A 21,119-nucleotide genomic window follows, 5' to 3' on the forward strand; every position below is an offset into this window, starting at 1 on the left:
AGAGTATGATGAGTACAGTCACGTAACACACACACACACACACACACACACACACACACACACACACACACACACACACACACACACACACACACACTACATTTTGTGTTTGCATTCAAAGTACTTTACTCACCCAAATGAAGGCGACAGATCAACAAGTCTGAACACTTCCAAACTTCCGGATTTTAAAGGCTCCTCTAAAGTTTCTTTACTCACTGTGAGCCACTGAGACTGTAAAACATTTATGGCCACACTCCGTGGGGAAGAGGAATTTTCAAGACCAAAGTCCTTCTGAAGCACTTTTCCTCAAAGAGGACAGATGCATGCCTTGAAAGAAAACTTTTCTCTTTCATGTTTAGGCTCATGCTAGAATAAGGGACATTTAAACAGCAACATATTACAGCTCACTACTAAATAAATACATTTTATGGCAGATGCAGCTGCTGATATAATGCAAATAAATGTATATTTTTCCTCATTGTAATCCAAACAAAGCTGTGTCTGTCCTCATAACAAATGGTGAAACAGGTTTTTTTAACTACTGATCAGTGCTGATCATGATATACAGTCTCAGTATGAACTAGTAGCACTTTAGGCTCGAGCTTCTCAAATGCTCGGTTTCAGTTTGGCACCGTCCCAGTAACACAAATGACTGAAAACAACTATAAGATCCTTACTAATTTCTAAAGGGAGCCTGACCTATATGTAAGGCTCATTTATGGTGTAATGACACTACAGCTAGAAAACAAAAAGCAACAATGAACAACAGAAGGACATGCTGCTGCAACATACGGCTGCTGCAGTCCAGACCGTTGTGTTCTGATAACGATATAATGTATTTACAAAATATCACAAATGGAAAACGTTCATTTCCTGAAAGCAACAGAAGACCTCTTTATAAAAACTAAAAACCTGTGTAGAAGGAATGATTAAGTGCTGCTTTTGAAAAAGAAGAACCTTAACCTGAGACAAAACGCTGTAACAGCTGCAGACAGGTTTGGAAGCTGTTTGTGTGTGCCTCACTTTAGTGCAAAAGCTGCACTCAACACAAAAAAAGTGTCTTTTGGGGGTCTGAACAGTGAGCAAACACACGGGGAATAAATATCCCAAAGTTCAAGTGGGTCAAGAGAAAAATCAAAAAGTCGAGTCCAATCTTCTGCTCAGTTGCCGCCCTCTGGCTCCAGTCGAGGCCCCAGATTTGAAGACTGTTCGTCCTCACTTTGGTCCATCAGGGTTTGGTCTTGGCTCGGAGACCTGTTGGGAAGTGGAGGACCCTTCTGTGACGAGAGCAGTGGCTTTTGAGAGTCTGTGTGTCCCGTGAAATGTTGGTATGTTTCTCCATAGATGCCAATATCTGCACCCTTTTTCAGCAGGTGTGTGTAGACGAGTGTGTCGTCGATGGAGGTGTACACGTGAGCGTCATCGTCTTCGTGTGTTTTCGGGGGTCCGTTGTATCCTGGCAGGAAGTTGATGCCATTTGGATTATAGACAGAGACTTCGTGATTGAGCTTCTTCTTCTTCTTCTTCTTCTTCCTATTTGGCAGAAAAGAAGATCGGAGCTTTTTTAAATTAAATTTACTGATAAATTATGCTCGCTATGATTTTCGATGAAGGACAAAAATTTCTAGCAGGTTGAGGAGAGCAGATAAGTAAACAATGTGAAAATACCCATGTTAACTGTAAAGAAAAATAATAAAACTCAAAGAACAAAGGATAAAAGAGTAATACTCACCTAATCACCACACAGACCACAACCAGCACCATTACAAAAATGACCAGCAGAGCAGCCACCACACTCAGGATGTTGATTAGTAAAAGGCCTAGAAAGAAAAAAATGGCAACAAACACCATAGTCAGCTTTTTCTATCACATTTTTCCCTGACATTGACAGACGGATGGTGGACGCTCCTGCAGTGATGCAGACACTGCATCAATCCGTTGTGGTAATGAGAGCTGAGTATGACAGCAAGGCTCTCGATTTACCGGTTGATCTACCATCCAACCCTCACCTATAGTCACAAACTCTGGGCAGTGATTAAAAGAAATGAGTTTTCTCTGAAGGGTGGGAGGTCTCTCCCTTAGAGAGAGGTAGGTGGTTCGGGAATCTGACTAGGATGGCTTCTGGGAACCTCTTGGCTGAAGTGTTTCCGGAATTTCCCACCGGAATGATGCCCTAGGACACACCCAGGACATGCTTGGGAGATTACATCTCTCAGCTGGCCTGGAAATGCAGCAGTATTCCTCCAGATAAGCTGGAGGGGGTAGTTGGGAAGAGGGAGGTTCTGGGTGTCCTTGCTTAGGCTGCTGCCTCCTGAAGCTGAAGAATTAATAAAAATATAGATAAATACAATCCTGGTACTGGAGCTTTCTTCTTGCACAAGAGAGAAAGAAGGAAAGTAACTGCGTAAGTAACTTTTCCCCCAAACAGAACATTGATTAAAAATCAGCAAAGCAGAATAAAACTTTGCACTAAGGTTAAAAAAAGAAAACAGTTTCAGTATCCATGACCTCCACGCTCCCAACTTTGAAGCCATACTACAGCTTCATACTCCTGTATGCTACAGCTGCAGCAGTTCTTTAGGCGAAATACTAAAGCCAATCAGTCAGTGATGATACTTTATGTAAATACATCTGGCGAGCAGAGCACCAACAAATTAAATTCCTCAACAAGCTGCGTATGACATTTTACCAGCCCATCACACCTCCAGCTGTACGGCAAGTCTGTGTATGAATCTCATTTCTTAATGAGAAACCAAAAGCACAGAACAGAGCAAAGTCTTCACTTCACACAACTGGGAACCAGTGCTCAGTCTGGGCAAGCAAGTCATGTTTCTGTGACACATCACCGATGACACATACTGTCATTCTTTCAGAGCCGTTAAAACAACCTGCCCTGACTGAACTGACTGTGCACTGGTAGGATCACATGGAGGAGGCTTTTGAAAGCAAGCTGGCCAAGTTTTAAGGACTTGTTTCGGGAGGACTGCCAGAAAAAGGTCATCTTCCTGTTGAAGTAGGCTGCAGAGTCCTCACCCTGCCAGGCGTGAAGAGACCACACAGAAACACAGCTATCAGGACTGCAAAAGAAGCAGCTGATGGAGCCTCCAGGTGGATTAAGTGGGGAAATCTGAGGCTTAATGTCAGGACCTGATCAATCCCTGGCTGGGTCGCCAATCCGAATCACCCAAGGAATCTAGGAAAGATCACTGATGATGCTCGCCAGGATGTATCTTTCATCTACATATGCACAACAGTGTATTGACCGAAATGTTCAGCTGGCTAACATCCTTATCAAGGCAACAGAAACAAGCTGATGCATGCTGAAAATTAAAGTTTGTCACATTCGTCTTCAAAAGCCAGAGGACCTTGAGTGTCTGGACAAATTTTCATGGAAATTCATTGAAATATTCTTGAGAATTATATATCTATTTTTTAAAAATCAGAAAATTATGATATAGATTAAGTAACTGTAAAGTTTCCTCTTACCATTGCTCTTCTGCAGGGAGATCTTGGTAATTACGCTGAAGTTTCCTCTTTCAGGCAAACAGTTGGACATGTTGAGGTAGAAGCTCTCAGAGACCGTGAGCTCGCTATTGGCCACCTCATCCTCCCTGTGGCTGTAGTCCTCCTTGGGGCTGCCCATTCTTTGCACCCGGATGTTGGTGTGGCGGTTGATGCACTTGGGCTGGCTGAGCTTGGTAAAAATCAGCTGCGCCTCCATCTTCGGAGGAACTGAGACAATCCAGGAGACGGTGGAGTAGGCCTTCATTCCCGCTGGCCAAGCTGGAGTAGCCACAAGTTCTGGGGTGTCTCTCTTTGGAGAAACGGTGAATATGTATCTTTCTGAAGGTTATTGCAAAAAGAAAACAATGTGAAATATTAATGGTTATTTAATGTTCTTATTTTATTCAGCTTATCCCCTTCAAGTGTGCTTGTTTTTACCTGTAATCTCTTTTTCAAAACTGGCATTCAACACAGCCGATCTTGGTGCTTTAGCATTCATGCTGGACCACCATGTGACAGACACACTTGTGTGAATGTGGACGGTCTGTATGGCTCCGTTGGGGCAGAAGGTCCCAATAGTTGCTCCATTCTCTTCTGCCACGTTAATAGTGACGCTGTCATCACATAGCTGTCCAGGTAGGGACTGCTTAAGGGGCCCGGTGGGAGAAATCAGCTTTACCGTGCCGTGCTGACCGGGACGCAGTATCCACGTCACACGGCTCAGAGGTGCAGGGAGGCATGATGGCAGCAGAGGCACCGACAGACTGACTGGATCAGGACATTTACCAGAACTACAATCTGAACGGAAAGAGGTTCTCAAATGAAACTGATAAAGTTCTTTACAGTACAATGAGAAGCACTTTTAGTAGAAGGTAGTACAGATGTTTTTAAACACATGGTCTGAACTAACTTTAATGAACCTGTAAGCACATGTGAGTACTAATGTATTTGCCAACAGCTGTAACATCTCCTTTGAGCACCCAAATTAGGAGGCGTGTATATAAACTGAAAAATAAAATATAATAAAATATAACTTAGTAACAAATCTAAAACAGCAGTGAATATTTATCCTTAAATTACACTATATTACAATGCATTTTAAACGCCTTCATTAGTATTATTATTATTATTCCGTCTTAAAATCAAAATTTTGAATATTTTCAGCTGAACCAACTCTGATTTGCCTGAAAATTATATGGATTAAAAGTAAATAATGAACTTCGCCTTGGTATAAGAAACACTTTATATTTATTTATTTTTTTAAAAAGATCCCACCATTCACTTTCCAGAATTATGATAAGAAAAAACAGTAAAAATTTCTTTTGAGATATTCAAATATTGCCTCCGATTTTAAAATGAGAAACACGGTGGAAGTCAGACTATTTCTCAAAAATTATATTTTTAAAATTATTTAATATATTATGTAAAAAATTCACAGCAATCATTTTAAATATATGTTCAAACTTTGGACCATAGAATTTTTAGCCAAATCTAAGATGATTTAGATTAAATGACAAAAGTATTATAATGAATTATTGATGATACATCTGTGGATTTTACACAGTGAGGCTTAAACAGCTGATGAAACGAGAGTTTAAGTAAATCTTGAGTTACCTATGACTTGCGTGGCTCTGACTTCCATGTTGCCAGGAAAGCAGTCCTCAAAAGACAGATCAGCACTTGATGTGACTGTGATGTTGTCTTTTTTCGCCGAGTTTATTTTCATCACGCAGTCAGGGGTCGATGTCACCGTGGAAATGTTGAGAGAAAGGCCCTCAGTTTTGCTGAGATCTACTCTACATGGCACTGGAAGGGTTGGGGGCAACAAAACAAAGCACGTACAACAAATGTGATTCCTCAAACTTTCCTGGAAATTTATCAGTGCTGTCATACATGACTAAGAGATTAGGCAATTTAAGAGTTTGCCTGGGCTCAGAAACAGGCCATAACACACACTTTCCAAGTCCCTCCTATTCACAAATATTACAAGAAAGGGAACATTGTCATACCACTGACTAATCAAACTGCACCTTTGTTGTAACCTTTAAGACGATAGAAAAAGAAAAAAGAAAGAAACTATTTATACAAGTACATGCTGCCACATGCAGAGCAGGCAGCACACATCTCCCCAACAGCAAAACCACTGTACAAAAGAAACTGCAGTACTAAATTTAGCCATGTGGGACCCACACATTATTAATCGGTTTTGGAAATGGAGCTACACTTAGTAACTACGTGTTTGAAACACTTGGAGTCAGACGAAGCATCAGCATCACCCAACACCTTACAGTGGGAGAAACCACAGACCAGACTATCTGAGCTCACCCTCTTTAATAATACTATAGCTAAAGACATAATGTGATGGAGCTTTTAACCCCTGTGACTAACATGCTTCTGGTGCTTGTTGCTTACTTGTGGGTCAGACTGCACTCATCAGCTACACACCTGTAAAGTCTGGTATGTATTTACACAGTTGTGCTGCTCTAACATAGAAAAAGTTTGACATATAGACATGTCACTGCACATAATAACACACCTTCAAAACATGAAGACATCCTCAGTATTCACTTGTAGTCTTGTTAGGGCCTTTTGATTAATTACAAGTCCAATACGCAATCTTCTTTCAGCTCCATTTTTGGTCTCTACCAACTCACACTTTTGTTACCAAATGCTCCACAAAGTGCTTATATGATACAGACCTGTTGAAGCTGGGCTGGAAGCAGACACCTTGAGGGTGAAGGTGAGTCCAGGAGAATCAGCAGGTGCTCTCTCCATCTCGCAGTTCCTCAGCGTGAGCAAAAAGTCTCCCTGGTTCTGGAGCGGCTGTGTGTCATTTAGCCCCAGAACCGATGTCACCCTGCCTTTCTGGTGGTACTCCACTGCTACTTCCTTCTTCACACAATCTGGCTGTGTGAGGTTTAGAAACTGAAGATCAACCCTGTGTTTGTCTGGGACCTGAAAGTACCACTCCATGATGTCATCATCAGGAAAACTCTCTGGGTAGTCCGGCGAGAGCAGCTCTGAGGAAGAGGTCCCTTTTGGTAAAGTCAGAGAAATTCGGGCAAGAGCTATAACACACACACACACACAACACACCAAATAAATTGAAATTAAAACAAAAATTGTTAAATGACACTGTAATTTTGAAAGAAACACAAAACAATGAATGTAAACTCACACTTGATTTTTTCCCGCACAGTCACATCAAACTTGTCATTTTGCAGCTTCTGCTCTGCTGGGACGTCCACAGAAAAGCTGCCGCTTTTCAAAATCTGAGCACTGCTGATGGTGCCACTTCTGCAGTACTTCCCCACAGCCACATTGCCTGTAGACTGGAAGGCCTGGAGGGTGTAGGTGTGTCTGTCTGGACATTTCTCAGATGGATTGATCTGTTTAAGACCCGTGTTAGTGAAATCTATTTGGAAAGCTTTTGGCGCTGCGGCTGCTAGATTCCAGGTAAACGTGCGGTTAAAATGCAGCACATCAGTCGAGCTGAAGTCAGTCTGGATGATGTGACCACTGCATGACTTCGTGGTGCAATCTGAAAAGAGAAAATGAATCCACTCATACTGCGTTAGTCCACTAAGGACATTCAGTCTCACTGATAAAATAATCAGATATCACACAGACACTTACTTATACGCCGTACAATTTCTATACTGAATACATCTTGAGGTCTGGAGCATTCAAGCGCCACTGACACAGTACTTCCACTGAATGAGTTCAGAGATTCAATACTGCAACGTTGTGTGTTCCCTGATCCTGTACACACTTGGCAACCTTTGACCTGATTATTATTTCTGATGTTTATAGTGGCTCCTGGTTCAGCAGTGAGAGTCAACTTCTGGGCCCCTGGAAGCAAACAGAGAGTTATAGTGAGCAAAGGGATAAACATGTGTGACTTGTGTCATATCTGGAAATAACACAGTGAAATTCCATTCACAAATAAAACTGACTGCTGTGATGGATGAAGCTTGTCTTAAGTGTTCCTGTGACTAAGCAGGGGCCCATTCTTCGTACCTCGCTAAGTAGGTTAGCCGGATTAGATTGTTGACGATTTCGCGTGATCCTGGATCAGTCGGTTCCCCGAAGCTCATCCGGGACTTGCTGTCATAGCAACAGAGCCGTAAGCGTAAACCTGCTGGGGAGCAGGTTTACTTTATGTAAACAGGATTAGATCGCGGCCACGCAGGTATGTCCGCGTCATCATACGAAAGCAACAGCGATATTCCACCACTGTTTCACCATAAATAAATAACATCAATGTAACTAAAGACAATGCAGCACCTGATCCATTTATTGATTTCACACAGGTCATTCCCTAAAAAAGGGAAATGTACTATTAACATTCTATTACATGTATGTGATTATTACAGATTTAATTCATATTTCAGAGTAGCAATTGTAAATTACTTCGTGTAATCAAGATGAGAGACCACGGCTATAAAAGCGAAGGTGGATTTGGGAAGCCTGTCGCAGCCATGTCCTGTCCGTATACGCGAGCAACCCATTGCGGAAGGTGCAAGATTGATAAGGAGAGTCCTCAGAATTCAGCGTATATTGCGGGACAGACAGGATCCTTTAGCTCAGCGCGACAGTGTGCTCATTGAGAGATATCGATTTTCCCGTGAGGGTATTATTCACTTAACCAACTTGTTGACGAGGGGGTGCAGGACCACCACCTGTCTTTTTTTTTTGCTCTGCCCTTTTCTTGGTTGCTGTTATAAACAAACAGATTATTCCAGGGTCTCTTTCCAAGAGACTAAAAGCAATATAAGTGATAAATATTACCATTCTGTAGGATATTCTTATATTTCACTTTTACCTGTTCCCATGTTCTAGTGGGTCCTGTCGTGGCTCTAATGTGAAAGAGGATAAAATATAACATATTATAATATAATGTAATATAATATTGGATAATATAGTGTAATATAATAAATCTACCCTACCGCCTACTGGTGTTGGCCAGAGGGGCCGATGGCGCAATATGGCAGCCTGGCTTCTGTCAGTCTGCCCCAGGGCAGCTGTGGCTACAACTGTAGCTGCCTCCACCAGTGTGTGAATGTGAGAGTGACTGAATAGTGGCATTGTAAAGCGCTTTGGGTGCCTTGAAAAGCGCTATATCAATCCACTCCATTATTATTGTTATTATTAAATTACTTACGAGTTTAATTTGTCAGCAACTTCCTGCCAGCCCTCGCTCCTTGCTTTTGCAGCCTTTGCAGTGTTCCCTTGCGTTCTGATTAAACTCTGAAACTCCTGAAATCCCTCACTCAGGAGTTCTTGCTCTGCTGCCGAAAAATACCGAGCCGAGCGCGCTCCGTCGACATTTTCGCCGACCAATCAGAGGGTTGCCGATCAATGTTTCTACTATCGATGCGTGGCCCCTTTTACGACACCCAGTGATGTCACATTACTGCGTCCAGCTGTACTAATCGTCAACAGCAGGTGTGTTCGGGGAACCGGATTAGCGAGCTCACGGTTAGCGCGATGATTTGATCTTGGATGTGTCATTTGATCTTGGATGTAGTAAGCGACGTACGAAGAACGGGCCCCAGGTCTGTACTGAGTAAACCTGAGCAAGCTCAGCACATAATATGATGCTTCAGTCAGGTCTCTGGGTCGGCCATAACCTAGTTTACACTGAAATGTTTGTTATTCAAATTTACACAGGGGCAAAACCGGCACAGCCCATATCAAATGACACACTCTGGGAGCTTCTTGAAAGGGATTTTCTTGCTTCAGCTGTTTTCAGCTTCTGAGTGAAGACAGTGTCAATATTTAACGGACAGATCCACCAACCCACCAATATTTCACACTAAATCTCTCCCCCTGGTTCATATTTAAGGTTCGGATTACCTGACACGGTGGACACGATGAACGTAAGAAGTAAAATCCACAGAAGGGCCGCGCCTGTTGATACGGACATGCTGCCCTACAGTGAAGCTCTGAAACTTTCAATCCTGAGAGAAAAAACAAAATTAAAATCAGCGGACACATTTCATCGCTTCTTGTCTGGAGCTGGGACGCCACATTTTCCTCTGCGTTACATCAAGCTCACGGAGCAGTTGTTGACACAACGAGTCCACTCCCTATGTGAACGTGTGCCAGCAAGGAGGGAGTGTTGAGGCCAGGTGATGTTTAAAGGCGTGGCTAGAATCGCCATCTTGGCAGGTAGGCGTGCTGACGCGTTACGACACGTGATGTAGAACAAAAGTGCTAAAATAAAGTGAAATTTCTGGAAAATATGCAGAGTTTGATATATGATATTACCGGAAACGATAAAACAGGCTCAGTCCTCTCATGACAATAACATCTAGATTTAGCCTGCACTGCTTTTAGACTTAAGGAATGCGATTAGTAACAACTGTGCTTGTCTTCTGTTTCATGTGAAAATCTTTATGATCGAGTGTAAAATAGCAGAACAGATCGAGGGAGTTGTGCCACACCCTGTTTCTAGGGAAGAAATTGATCATGTGACCGCACATTTATGGAGAGTCCGACATTTTTCTCATCCTGCAAAGAAGCGCCTCGTTGCATGAGAATTAAGCACATTTAAGTTCAAGTGATTTTTGCCTTTCCAGGTAAAATTTCTGTGATCAAGGTATTTTGATTATTTTGTCTGTTTTAAACAAGTTTGAAAACATTTCACAAATGTGTTAGTCCTTTTGTAAGCCACACTATGAGTCTATACGCCTGTAGTTATGCCACAGAGTTATAATGTGGAGGACAGGCAGAGCTTCCACTCCGTTAGAGGACGTAAACAGAGCTGTGAACTATAGTGAGCAAGGTGGAGAAGGGGAAGTCCATTCAGGTGGCGAAGAAGATGCACATATGCAGGATGACATTAAAACGATCTATGGAGAAGAAAAAGATAGATGGAAAAGAAACAAGGCCATTAAAGGATATAAAGGAACTGCACTTGCCTGTCCAGTCTTTGACGACCATATAGAGAAAGAACTGGCAGAACATATAAAGGCACAAGCAGCTTGATGTGTTCATTTCTTTGTGCATACTCAAAAGCCAGTTCACGGTATTTGAGTATGAACAAAGAAATGGATCAAAGAGGCAAACGCAGGTTGTGTTGTATTTATTTATTAAGATGAAGTAATTGGGAACATTAATCATAATAATTTTCCCCTCTGGATTACAAACGTCCTTCTGTGACAAACTAAGTTAAAGAAAAATTCATTTTTGTCCTCACGATAAACTGGTCAGTCCGGCCAGCAGATCACGTGCTGCGTGGTCTCATTTGTAGTAATTTCTTCTTTGTCTTCTTCTGGCAACCCATTTAATTGGAGCAAGGAGTTGTACTGCCCTCTAGTGGAAAAGAATGTAATTGTTCTGCCCGTTACTCACCGCTCGCTTAGAGTAGCTTCTTGGATGGGAAGCTTGAAGCTGTAATATTTACTTAACCAAAAAAAAAAAAAAAAAAAAAAAAAGAAAAGAAAAGAAAAAAGAGGGCGGATCGTATTGAAATTGGCACAGGAAAGAGAAACAAGTTTGTTTAAGACCACTGAAAACTTTTATCTGCACTTGTTGTCTGCTGGACGTTGCTCTGGAAGGAGAAAGCTTTGGTGTTCTATCCTATTCAGAGGAGACAACGCTGTGAAAATATATTGAAAGCTTGAATAAATATATTGAAAAGTAGAAAAGGAAGAACAGTTTAAATTACTACATAATGTTTATATAAATAAATATGAAAGAATAGTTTCACAGTGGACTCTCCATCATTCACACTAAAACAATAAATATCATGTAAGACAAGGTCAAGTGACTCCATAATATGGTCCATACACCCAAAATCCAGTCCATTTATGAGGTAAAATGGGAAAATATTGTTTATTCAGCAAAATTACAATGAAATTGAATACTTAAAATGACTCATCTTGCAGGAGCTTTCCGGTCTTCAGGAACTCTCTCTGCAGGAGGGGGAGATACAGGAGAGGTGGAGGAAGATCTCAGCCTGGGCGTCTATTGTCTTATGTAGTCTGGAAGATGAGTGGATGGTGGGGTGGGTGCAGTTTTCTCTGTGGTGGGGTTGGGTGGACTGTCCCGGGCTCTGTGGGGCCGGGAGGCGCTGCTGCACTGGGCCCCGGTCTGGATGGGCCTGGGCCCCCTTTCCCTGGCGGGTCGCGGAGTATGGGGGTGCCTACTGGGGTCAGCGGGGGAGCTGGCCCCAGGGAGGGGTCACTTGCCCCTCCCTTCCTTCCCTCCCCATCTCCAGCTGCCTCCCTCTTCCCGCTCCACCACAACCACCCACACATGCAGGGCCTTGGAGTAGGGGTATGTCACCAGGGTGCAGAGGAGGCTACCCCCCCCCCCCCCCTCTGTCCCCTTCTGGCTGCCTCTGCCTCAATTTTATCCCACAACTTAGACATTCACATTACTCACACTCTCATTACACATACATATAGGATCTTGGGGGTGGGCACGATACACGGAGTCCAAATTACCATCAGGGTGTACACCTCACCCCTGACGTCGTTGCCCACCTCTCAATTTTAAATACACGTAGACATTGAGGGCTAGCAGGAGGGACTATGCGCTTACCTGCTGCTCTCTGGCAGGTAGCTCCATGCCCTCCTGGGTTTTAAATGCACCTTAGAACACACATGCATCAACACTACAAGGAGCGGGTGGAGGGAGGTTTGGAGTCTTCTCTCACCCCCATTCTCTGCGGCCTGCTGGAGCGGGGGGGCTAGGAGGAGGAGTTGGCCGTCCGACTGCGGTCTGGGGTGTGGGGCCTCCCTGCTGCTGCGGAGTCGGGGCGGTCTGCCTCTCCCCACCGCAGGGAAAAGGGTAACACCTCCTGGGTCTGGGTGCAGTTCCCCCCTCCAGGGTCAAGGGTACCTAGACCCGGTTTGTAGAGTACGCTTGGGGAGTGTGATCGTGTGTACAGCGTCTCTTTATGTCTGTCTCCACGTTGGTTGAGTGTGGAGTAAGTGCATATGAGAGCATGAGGGTGGGAATGGATGTTTGTGTCTGTGTGTGCCTGTATGTCTGTGTCTATATGTCAGGTTGGGTGTCAGGCGCCACCTCTCTGGGGACATCTCAGGCCCTCCAAGGTTTGGAGGCCTATCTCCCCCCACCACCACTTCCCCTGCCAGTGGCGGACTCCCTCAGACATCGGTGCGTTGGTGGTTCTTTGTGTCCGGGGATGGGCGTCCAGGTACACACCGGCTCACTCCTTGGCGGCCGCTTATCGGGGCCTGGAGCCTGGGGCTCGCTCCGGCCATTTCGGAGGTGGGGTGCCCCCGGCCTCTCGGCCTGGGGCTCGGTCACTCAGGCGCAGCTGGCTGCCGGCGGAGCTCACGGGCGCGTCACTGCAACCCCCCCTGGCTTCTGCTCCGCGGCTGCTGAGTGAGCCCAAGCGCGTCCATGCTCACAGGTGTACACACGGGTGATCACACCCACAAACTACACCCTTTTTGGCTCCTACCTCAAAGCACACTGTGTTCTGTTGATCTTATGTGCTGCACAATAATGTTTAACATTTAGTATTTACTGCCATATTCCCATATATCATTGTGATGTTGTTTATTCTATTACTCTTGTTCTCTTCTGCTTGTTTTCTTTTTTCTTTCTCAACAGGTGATCCAGGTGATTGATATATGCATTTTTTTTCTTTTTTTTTCCTGCCCGTTCTGTTGGTTTTTGTTTTTTGCCCTTCTCCCCCGTCCCTCTTCTCAGCTGTTTCTCTTTCACTCTTTCTTTCTCCCCTTCTTTCCCCCAGTCAAGTCTGTCCCGTATTCAGCAAGTGAAAATAAAATAAACAATAAAGGGTGAATCAAATGGACCATTATGGCAAGGCTGGGATGGTCAATTTGGTAAAGTAAATCTGTTGGGCATCTTTCTTTGCCTTTAGACAATAATTCTGATGCAAAAGAGCCAAACGGGACAGGCAAAAAAGGAAAAAAAAGACTTTTGGATTTTTATGCACTACTTAAATGTACTTAATTTCTCCCCTTTCCTTTAAAATACCTGATATTCTGTAATACTAATAAATAAGTCATGAACTTTATAAAATTACTTGTGCACTACTTAAAATTAAATAAAATAATTTCTGTTTTCTGTAAAAACCTGACTTCTCACCCCATTATTCCAGTGTACCTGCTTTAAGTTATTGCAGTCAAATAACTACACTGAAATTAAAAATAAAATACACTGAAATGCAGTTTAATTGCAGGGGAATTATGCCACTAGTCTCCGATGAGGACAAAGGACTCATCCCATCGTGACACATTAAAAAAGCAATATATTTGACCTTACTATGAAATAAATGTTTTATGTCAGATGCAGCTACAGGGGATGATTGAGAGCAACTTTTGCAATCGAAGAGCCTTTAATCTGGGACAAAACGTTGTAACAGCTGCAGACAGGTTGTTTGTGTGTGCCTCACTTTAGTGCAAAAGCTGCACTCAGAAAAGGTGCTTTGTGAGGCAATCACACAGGGAATGAATATCCCAAAGTTCAAGTGAGTCAAGAGAAAAATCAAAAAGCTGAGTCCAGTCTTCTGCTCAGTTGCCGCCCTCTAGCTCCAGTCGAGGCCCCAGATTCGGGAGCTGTTCGTCCTCACTTTGATCCTTAGGCTGGTAAATCATATTCTGGTAAATTGTATTGTCCACCGGGGTTAGGATTTTGCTTGGTGGCTTGTTGGGGCGTGGAGGGCCCTGCTGTGATGAGAGCAGTGGCTTTTGAGAGTCTCTGTGTCCTGAAACAGGTTTATATGTTTCTTCATAGTTGCCAGTCTCTGCACCCCTTTTCAGCAGGTGTGTGTAGACGAGAGTGTCATCAATCTCTTCGTACACATGGGACTCATCATCTTTACAAGTCCCCAGCACGTCTGGGGATTCGTATCCTGGTAAGAAGTTGATGCCATTAGGATTATAGACAGCAACTTCATAATTGCCTTTCTTCTTCTTCTTCTTCTCCTTCTTCTTCTTCTTGTTCTTCCTGTTTGGCGGGAAAAAAGAGAAGATTGGGATTATTTTCTGTTTTATTCAGCTATTGATGGGTCATCCCCTTTGAAAACACACTAAATAATAGAAATACTCACCTAATCATTACAACTAGCACTATGACAGAAATGACCAGCAGAGTAGCCACTACACCCAGGATGATGGTTAAAGGTGCTATAGAGGAGAAACAATTAACTTGGTTAACATTTGGATCACATTTTCGACTGTGCAGTGGTTGTAAAAAAGAATTCAACAATAAACAGAATTGCTGAAGCTGAAAAATCGTTCAATTATCGTTTATCCTCCCGAGTGTGAAGCTACACTACAGCCTCATATTCCTGTGGTGCCTTACACCAAATGCTAAAGTTATCAAGCTGATGTGATCTGGTCACAGTGCTGCAGTTCTTTTTGTCATAAACCAAAGTCTTGGAAAAATCTGGACCTAGTGATGACGAGGTTTTACCCAGACTATCGAGCCTCCAGCTGTTGGGCAAGTTTGAAATACCTTCCTAACCTGTTTGCTCTGGGGAGTCATGCTCAAACACAGTGTTGTGACCTCCCCAGGGTGTACCCTGAACTGCATAAGTGGAAGAAAACGTAACATTTGGGGCCTTGTTTTCGCTCTCTGTGGTCATCACTTCAAACATCTTCTACATTATGCAATGACAGAGCTTTATGCAAAAATCGATTAAAGCAGTTTTAGATTTCCAAAAGCAAATATTTTCCCCGGGAGTAACTCGGAATAACATCTCATGTATTTATTGTTAATGAAAGTACAAACTATGAATGAGTGAGTGCTTAATCTCGGATTGACACAATATATATATATTTTTTGTCATTGAAGTCAGTGCCGTTTTATTTTTTCAGACCTTTTGAACGGGGTGGGTAAGCAGACACCTTGAGGGTGAAGGTGAGTCCAGGAGAATCAGCAGGTGCTCTCTCCATCTCGCAGTTCCTCAGCGTGAGCAAAAAGTCTCCCTGGTTCTGGAGCGGCTGTGTGTCATTTAGCCCCAGAACCGATGTCACCCTGCCTTTCTGGTGGTACTCCACTGCTACTTCCTTCTTCACACAATCTGGCTGTGTGAGGTTTAGAAACTGAACATCAACCCCGTGTTTGTCTGGGACCTGAAAGTACCACTCCATGGTGTCGTCATCAGGAAAGCTCTCTGGGTAGTCTGGCGAGAGCAGCTCTGAGGAAGAGGTCCCTTTTGGTAAAGTCAGAGAAATTCGGGCAAGAGCTACAACACACACACACACAACACACCAAATAAATTGAAATTAAAACAAAAATTGTTAAATGACACTGTAATTTTGAAAGAAACACAAAACAATGAATGTAAACTCACACTTGATTTTTTCCCGCACAGTCACATCAAACTTGTCATTTTGCAGCTTCTGCTCTGCTGGGACGTCCACAGAAAAGCTGCCGCTTTTCAAAACCTGAGCACTGCTGATGGTGCCACTTCTGCAGTACTTCCCCACAGCCACATTGCCTGTAGACTGGAAGGCCTGGAGGGTGTAGGTGTGTCTGTCTGGACATTTCTCAGATGGATTGATCTGTTTAAGACCCGTGTTAGTGAAATCTATTTGGAAAGCTTTTGGCGCTGCGGCCGCTAGATTCCAGGTAAACGTGCGGTTAAAACGCAGCACATCAGTCGAGCTGAAGTCAGTCTGGATGATGTGGCCACTGCATGACTCCGTGGTGCAAGCTGAAAAGAGACAATGAATCCACCCATGCTGTGTTAGTCCACTCAGGACTTTCAGTCTCACTGATAAAATAATCAGATATCACACAGACACTTACTTATACGCCGTACAATTTCTATACTGAATACATCTTGAGGTCTGGAGCATTCAAGCTCCACTGACACAGTACTTCCACTGAATGAGTTCAGAGATTCAATACTGCATTTTTTAATAATTGATCCTGTACACACTTGGCAACCTTTGACTTTATTATTATTTCTGATGTTTATAGTGGCTCCTGGTTCAGCAGTGAGAGTCAACTTCTGGGCCCCTGGAAGCAAACAGAGAGTTATAGTGAGCAAAGGGATAAACATGTTGGGTCCTGTATTATATCTGGAAATAACAGAGTGAAATTACCATTTAGATGAGATTAAATTCACAAATACAACTAACTGCAGTGACAGATGAAGCCTACGGCTTGTCTCCTCCTATAACTAAGCAGCTCTGTATTGTGGAACAAGTTAGAATCCAGATTAGCGATCAAGAGGTATAAAATCACTGCGTACTAGCTAATCAGTACTCCAGTGAATAGCTTCACCATTCAATGAAGATTCGTTGGAATCTAAAATCTAAAGTCTTTGTGTTTCCCTGATGAGCATCAGTAATGAATACAAATTATTACATGCAGCTTTACTCTTTAGATTTTTTTATGCCAGCAAACATTTTTTCAAAATTGATTATATGATCATAAAACAGGACACCTACACTGTATTAGCTGACCTCTCACCAAATTTCTATGTATACACAGAGTCTGCACCTGATAGAATAAAAAATCTATTATGGGGCTGATTGTCACAAGGTATAAAACAAACACACACACACACACACACACACACACACACACACACACACACACACACACACACACACACACAAAACACAAAACATTTAATTAAAATGAAAACAAAAATTGTTACATTTTAAAAGAAACACAAAAAAGTGACTGTAACTAAACTCACACTTGATTTTTTCCCGCACAGTCACATCAAACTTGTCATTTTGCAGCTTCTGCTCTGCTGGGACGTCCACAGAAAAGCTGCCGCTTTTCAAAATCTGAGCACTGCTGATGGTGCCACTTCTGCAGTACTGCTCCACAGCTGCACTGCCCGTAGACTGGAAGGCCTGGAGGGTGTAGGTGTGTCTGTCTGGACATTTCTCAGATGGATGAATCAGTTTAAGACCCGTGTTAGTGAAATCTATTTGGAAAGCTTTTGGCGCTGCGGCTGCTAGATTCCAGGTAAACGTGCGGTTAAAACGCAGCGCATCAATTGAGCTGAAGTCAGCCTGGATGATGTGGCCACTGCATGACTCCGTGGTGCAAGCTGAAAAGAGAAATTGAATCCACCCATGCTGTGTTAGTCCACTCAGGACATTCAGTCTCACTGATAAAATAATCAGATATCACACAGACACTTACTTATACGCCGTACAATTTCTATACTGAATACATCTTGAGGTGTGGAGCATTTCAATTCCACAGTACTTCCTTTTAAATAATTCAGAGATTCAGCGTTGCATTTTTTAATAATTGATCCTGTACACACTTGGCAACCTTTGACTTTATTATTATTTCTGATGTTTATGGTGGCTCCTGGTTCAGCAGTGAGAGTCAACTTCTGGGCCCCTGGAAGCAAACAGAGTTATAGTGAGCAAAGGGATAAACATGTTGGGTCCTGTATTATATCTGGAAATAACAGAGTGAAATTACCATTTCGATGAGATAAAATTCACAAATATGACTAACTGCAGTGACAGATGATTTCTCCTATAACCAAGCAGCTCTGTATTGTGGAACAAGTTAGATTCCAGATTAGAGATCAAGAGGTAGAAAATCGCTGCAGTACTTCGGTAAATAGCTTCACCATTCCTGGAAGATCATTTGGATCTACGTGGGAAGAATGGATGGCATCTAAAGTATTTGTATTTCCCTAATGAGGATCAGTAATTTGTTATTGCAGCAAATTGTTATTGTTCTATAGTCATCATTATATGATCATAAAACAGGACACCTACACTTTATTTGCTGACCTCTTACCAAATTTCTGTGTATGCACCGAGTCTGCACCTGAGAGAATAAAATAAATCTATTACGGGGCTGATTGTCACAAGGTATGGAGTAGGTTGTCCCTGACAGATTCCACATCCATGATTTTGAATTGATGTCATTTTGAAAAAGCAGGTTGTTCTGTATATTTGTTTAAACAGACTTTTGGTGCAAGATTTTCCAACTGATAAACTGAATTCAATACCAGGAATTCAATTTGAATAGGGATCCACAGGACATGTGGAACAGCTTAAGTCTACCTTACTACTAAAAGAAGTGCAAACTGTGCATTGCATTGTCATAGGAATGCCTGTATGTATTATGCCATGTATTATTTTGGTTAATTAGAATGTGTATAAAATGTTGTTAGACTTGATTGTAATCTCTTTTATACTGCTCTTTAACATGAACCAAGAATGCCTGTTCAATCAGCTTCATGAGAATAATTGGCAGCTATTCGTTATTCTGGTTAATAAAACTCTCTTATCAAGGAGTGCTCTCTTAGTGCTGCTGTTTATACCTAAGGTGATGGCTGCACATTGGAGCTCCGAAACTTTAAACTGGATACATTTAAGCATTCACATCTCGTTCCCCACAGCCTAATAAAGGAGATGTGAAAATTGCTTCAGTTTCTCAGCAGATCAAGGTGAAATTAAATTGATTGATTGAACAGGTATTCTCTGTGTCCTCTGTTCTAATAATTACAACAAAAAGTTTCATTAGTGCTGCTATCATCTTAAATATATTAATAAAAGTTTCTGGAGGTCATCCAAGGTCCACCAGCCCCTTTCTTTACTGTGAAAAGGTTGTGAAACATAAACCAGTATTGTATACATATATATATATATAAAACAATCGCGACCTTAACACATGTTGTAGATGAGAGAAGCAGTGAAAACACGTCGCTTCCAGCCAGAGAAACTCGGGGCATAACCGGCTGTGTTTTAGTTTTTAATCTGTCAGCTGCGGACTCTGTGAGAGTAAAGATTAACTATAAAAACACAATGATTTAGGATCATACTTTAATGCGTATAAAACAATAACAATAAAATTTTTCATTATTAAGTTGCGTTTTAGAATCTGTATATTTCTGCTGTTCATCAGGGAAACACAAAGACTTTGGAAGCCATTAAAAACAAAAGTCTCATGTCCACACTCAGAGGTCTCAGAGATCTTCCGGGAAATGCTGCGCTATTTTCTCGAAAACTAATCAGTCAGTGGTCAAGGTCAAGGTCAAGGTCAGATTTATTTATATAGCACATTTCCAACAGCCGATGCTGCACAAAGTGCTTAACAATAACAATAAAATTAAAAACTACAGTGTAATACAATAATAACAATAGAAACAATAAAATAGAAGAATTGAAACAATACTAACTAATTCAGATAAATCCAAAATGCTTGGGTCATAATGTGTTAAAAGCCAGAGCGTAAAAGTGTGTCTTTAGTAAAGATTTAAATTGCTCAAGAGTTTGAGCAGATCTAATATTAAAGGGGAGACTATTCCAAAGTCTGGGACCTGCCACAGAGAAGGATCTATCACCACGAGATTTGAGGTTAGTCCGTGGAATGGACAACAATAGTTTTGAACTAGATCTCGTGGGTTTTCCTGGAGCATAGGCAGAGAGGAGCTCTGACAAGTAGGGGGGCTCGGGCGTTGAGTGACTTAAAAACAAAAAGTAAGAGTTTAAATTGGATCCTGTAGGGGACAGGGAGCCAGTGTAAAGAGGCTAAAATTGGGGTTATATGCTCTCTCCGTTTGGTACCGGTTAGCAGGCGAGCAGCAGCATTTTGAACCATCTGAAGGCGATGGATGGTGGCATGATCTAGGCCATAATACAATGAATTGCAGTAGTCCAATCTGCAAGTAAGAAAAAGGTGGATGATACGCTCGAAGACGTCAGCCGGAAGGTATGGCTTTATCCTGGCTAGCTGTCTTAGCTGAAAAAAACAGGACTGAACTACTGCACTCACCTGCTTATTCAATTTAAAAGAACCATCAATGTAAACTCCGAGGTTTTTTACATGTGTTTTACAATACGAGGAGAGGGTACCCAACGTGCTGTCGATATGATTGAAATTGCCAAAAATGACAACCTCAGTTTTGTTTTCGTTTAGCTGTAAGTATGGTGATTCATACCCACTGATCTCCCGTTGACCACTTCCGCTGTGGACTCGTTATATGGCGTGGCGATTTACCGAAAACAGCCGTACTCAGTATCACCTGACACCTACGCTCTGAGAGCTTCTTGAAAGGGATTTTCTTGCTTCAGCTGTTTTCAGCTTCTGAGTGACATTAGTGTCAGTATTTAACGGACAGATCCACCACCACACCAAATCTCTCCCACTGGTTCATATTTAAGTTTCAGGTTACCTGACACGGTGGAGACAGTGAATGTAAGAAGTAAAATCCACAGAAGGGCCGCGCCTGTTGATACGGACATGCTGCCCTACAGTGACGCTCTGAAACCTTCAATCCTGGGGTGTTAACTGAAGCTCAGCTAGTTGTTGTTGACTCCTAATTGTGAAAGTGTGCCAGCAAGGAGGGAGTGTTTACGCAAGGTAAAGATTAAAGGCGCGGTCAGGAGGACCATATTGGCAGGTATAGGACACAGATGCGTTAGGACAGCCCTGTAGCCCAGTAAAAAATAAAATCCTGAAAAGTATCATGGAGAATTTTTTAAAAAAGAAGCTAATATACGAGAACTGTTGCCTGAAACGGCAACTCACCCTTAATCACGTCATTTCAATAAAGATGTCACGATTTAAGATCGCATTGTTATAGAGCCTTAGTTAATGTGAGCAGGACGCCTAACACCTGTGACTGTCTTCTGTTTCTTGTGAAGTTTTTTAATCTTTTAATA

The 21,119-nt window shown here is 42.5% G+C and overlaps 2 protein-coding genes across 4 annotated transcripts; both read right to left on the minus strand.

Annotated features, from left to right (window-relative positions):
• Window positions 1–354: 354 nt before the first annotated feature.
• Window positions 355–20,763, minus strand: LOC146658565 (CUB domain-containing protein 1-like). 3 transcript variants are annotated; one of them, XM_085422241.1, is made up of 13 exons: window positions 20,630–20,763; window positions 17,629–17,835; window positions 17,171–17,533; window positions 16,270–16,482; window positions 15,812–16,174; window positions 7,141–7,356; window positions 6,683–7,045; window positions 6,204–6,572; window positions 5,119–5,310; window positions 3,943–4,302; window positions 3,487–3,843; window positions 1,733–1,820; window positions 355–1,533 (listed from the first exon to the last, which is right to left on the minus strand). In XM_085422241.1, exons 1-13 carry the CDS (start codon window positions 20,697–20,699, stop codon window positions 1,161–1,163), a joined length of 3,534 nt encoding a protein of 1,177 aa, XP_085278367.1. In that variant the 5' UTR covers window positions 20,700–20,763; the 3' UTR covers window positions 355–1,160. The 3 variants fall into 3 exon arrangements, with proteins under 3 accessions (XP_085278367.1, XP_085278365.1, XP_085278366.1); XM_085422239.1 differs by lacking the exons at window positions 15,812–16,174; window positions 16,270–16,482; window positions 17,171–17,533; window positions 17,629–17,835; window positions 20,630–20,763 and adding an exon at window positions 9,364–9,517; XM_085422240.1 differs by lacking the exons at window positions 15,812–16,174; window positions 16,270–16,482; window positions 17,171–17,533; window positions 17,629–17,835; window positions 20,630–20,763 and adding an exon at window positions 9,364–9,517 and having other exon boundaries at window positions 355–1,529; window positions 1,732–1,820.
• LOC146658566 (uncharacterized) lies at window positions 12,024–15,608 on the minus strand. The gene is made up of 3 exons (XM_085422243.1): window positions 15,335–15,608; window positions 14,564–14,639; window positions 12,024–14,460 (listed from the first exon to the last, which is right to left on the minus strand). Exons 1-3 carry the CDS (start codon window positions 15,606–15,608, stop codon window positions 14,025–14,027), a joined length of 786 nt encoding a protein of 261 aa, XP_085278369.1. The 3' UTR covers window positions 12,024–14,024.
• Window positions 20,764–21,119: the final 356 nt, after the last annotated feature.

This window comes from Rhamphochromis longiceps, linkage group LG11 (assembly GCF_057381845.1).
Source record: "Rhamphochromis longiceps isolate RC_006_pf linkage group LG11, R_longiceps_female_GT1.1, whole genome shotgun sequence".
NCBI lineage: Eukaryota > Metazoa > Chordata > Actinopteri > Cichliformes > Cichlidae > Rhamphochromis > Rhamphochromis longiceps.

What these genes read in the sequence shown, in the direction of transcription:
- LOC146658565 (XM_085422241.1), bottom strand. Translation starts at nt 20,699, where the DNA reads ATGTCCGTATCAACAGGCGCGGCCCTTCTGTGGATTTTACTTCTTACA. An exon ending in AGAAATTGTACGGCGTATAA is followed by an intron (nt 17,534 to 17,628) that starts GTAAGTGTCTGT and finishes TTCTCTTTTCAG; the next exon opens with CTTGCACCACGGAGTCATGC. An exon ending in CTCCCTGCAGAAGAGCAATG is followed by an intron (nt 1,821 to 3,486) that starts GTAAGAGGAAAC and finishes TTTTCTTTCTAG; the next exon opens with GCCTTTTACTAATCAACATC.
- LOC146658566 (XM_085422243.1), bottom strand. Translation starts at nt 15,608, where the DNA reads ATGGAGTGGTACTTTCAGGTCCCAGACAAACACGGGGTTGATGTTCAG. An exon ending in TTACCCACCCCGTTCAAAAG is followed by an intron (nt 14,640 to 15,334) that starts GTCTGAAAAAAT and finishes TCTCCTCTATAG; the next exon opens with CACCTTTAACCATCATCCTG. An exon ending in GTGCTAGTTGTAATGATTAG is followed by an intron (nt 14,461 to 14,563) that starts GTGAGTATTTCT and finishes CCCGCCAAACAG; the next exon opens with GAAGAACAAGAAGAAGAAGA.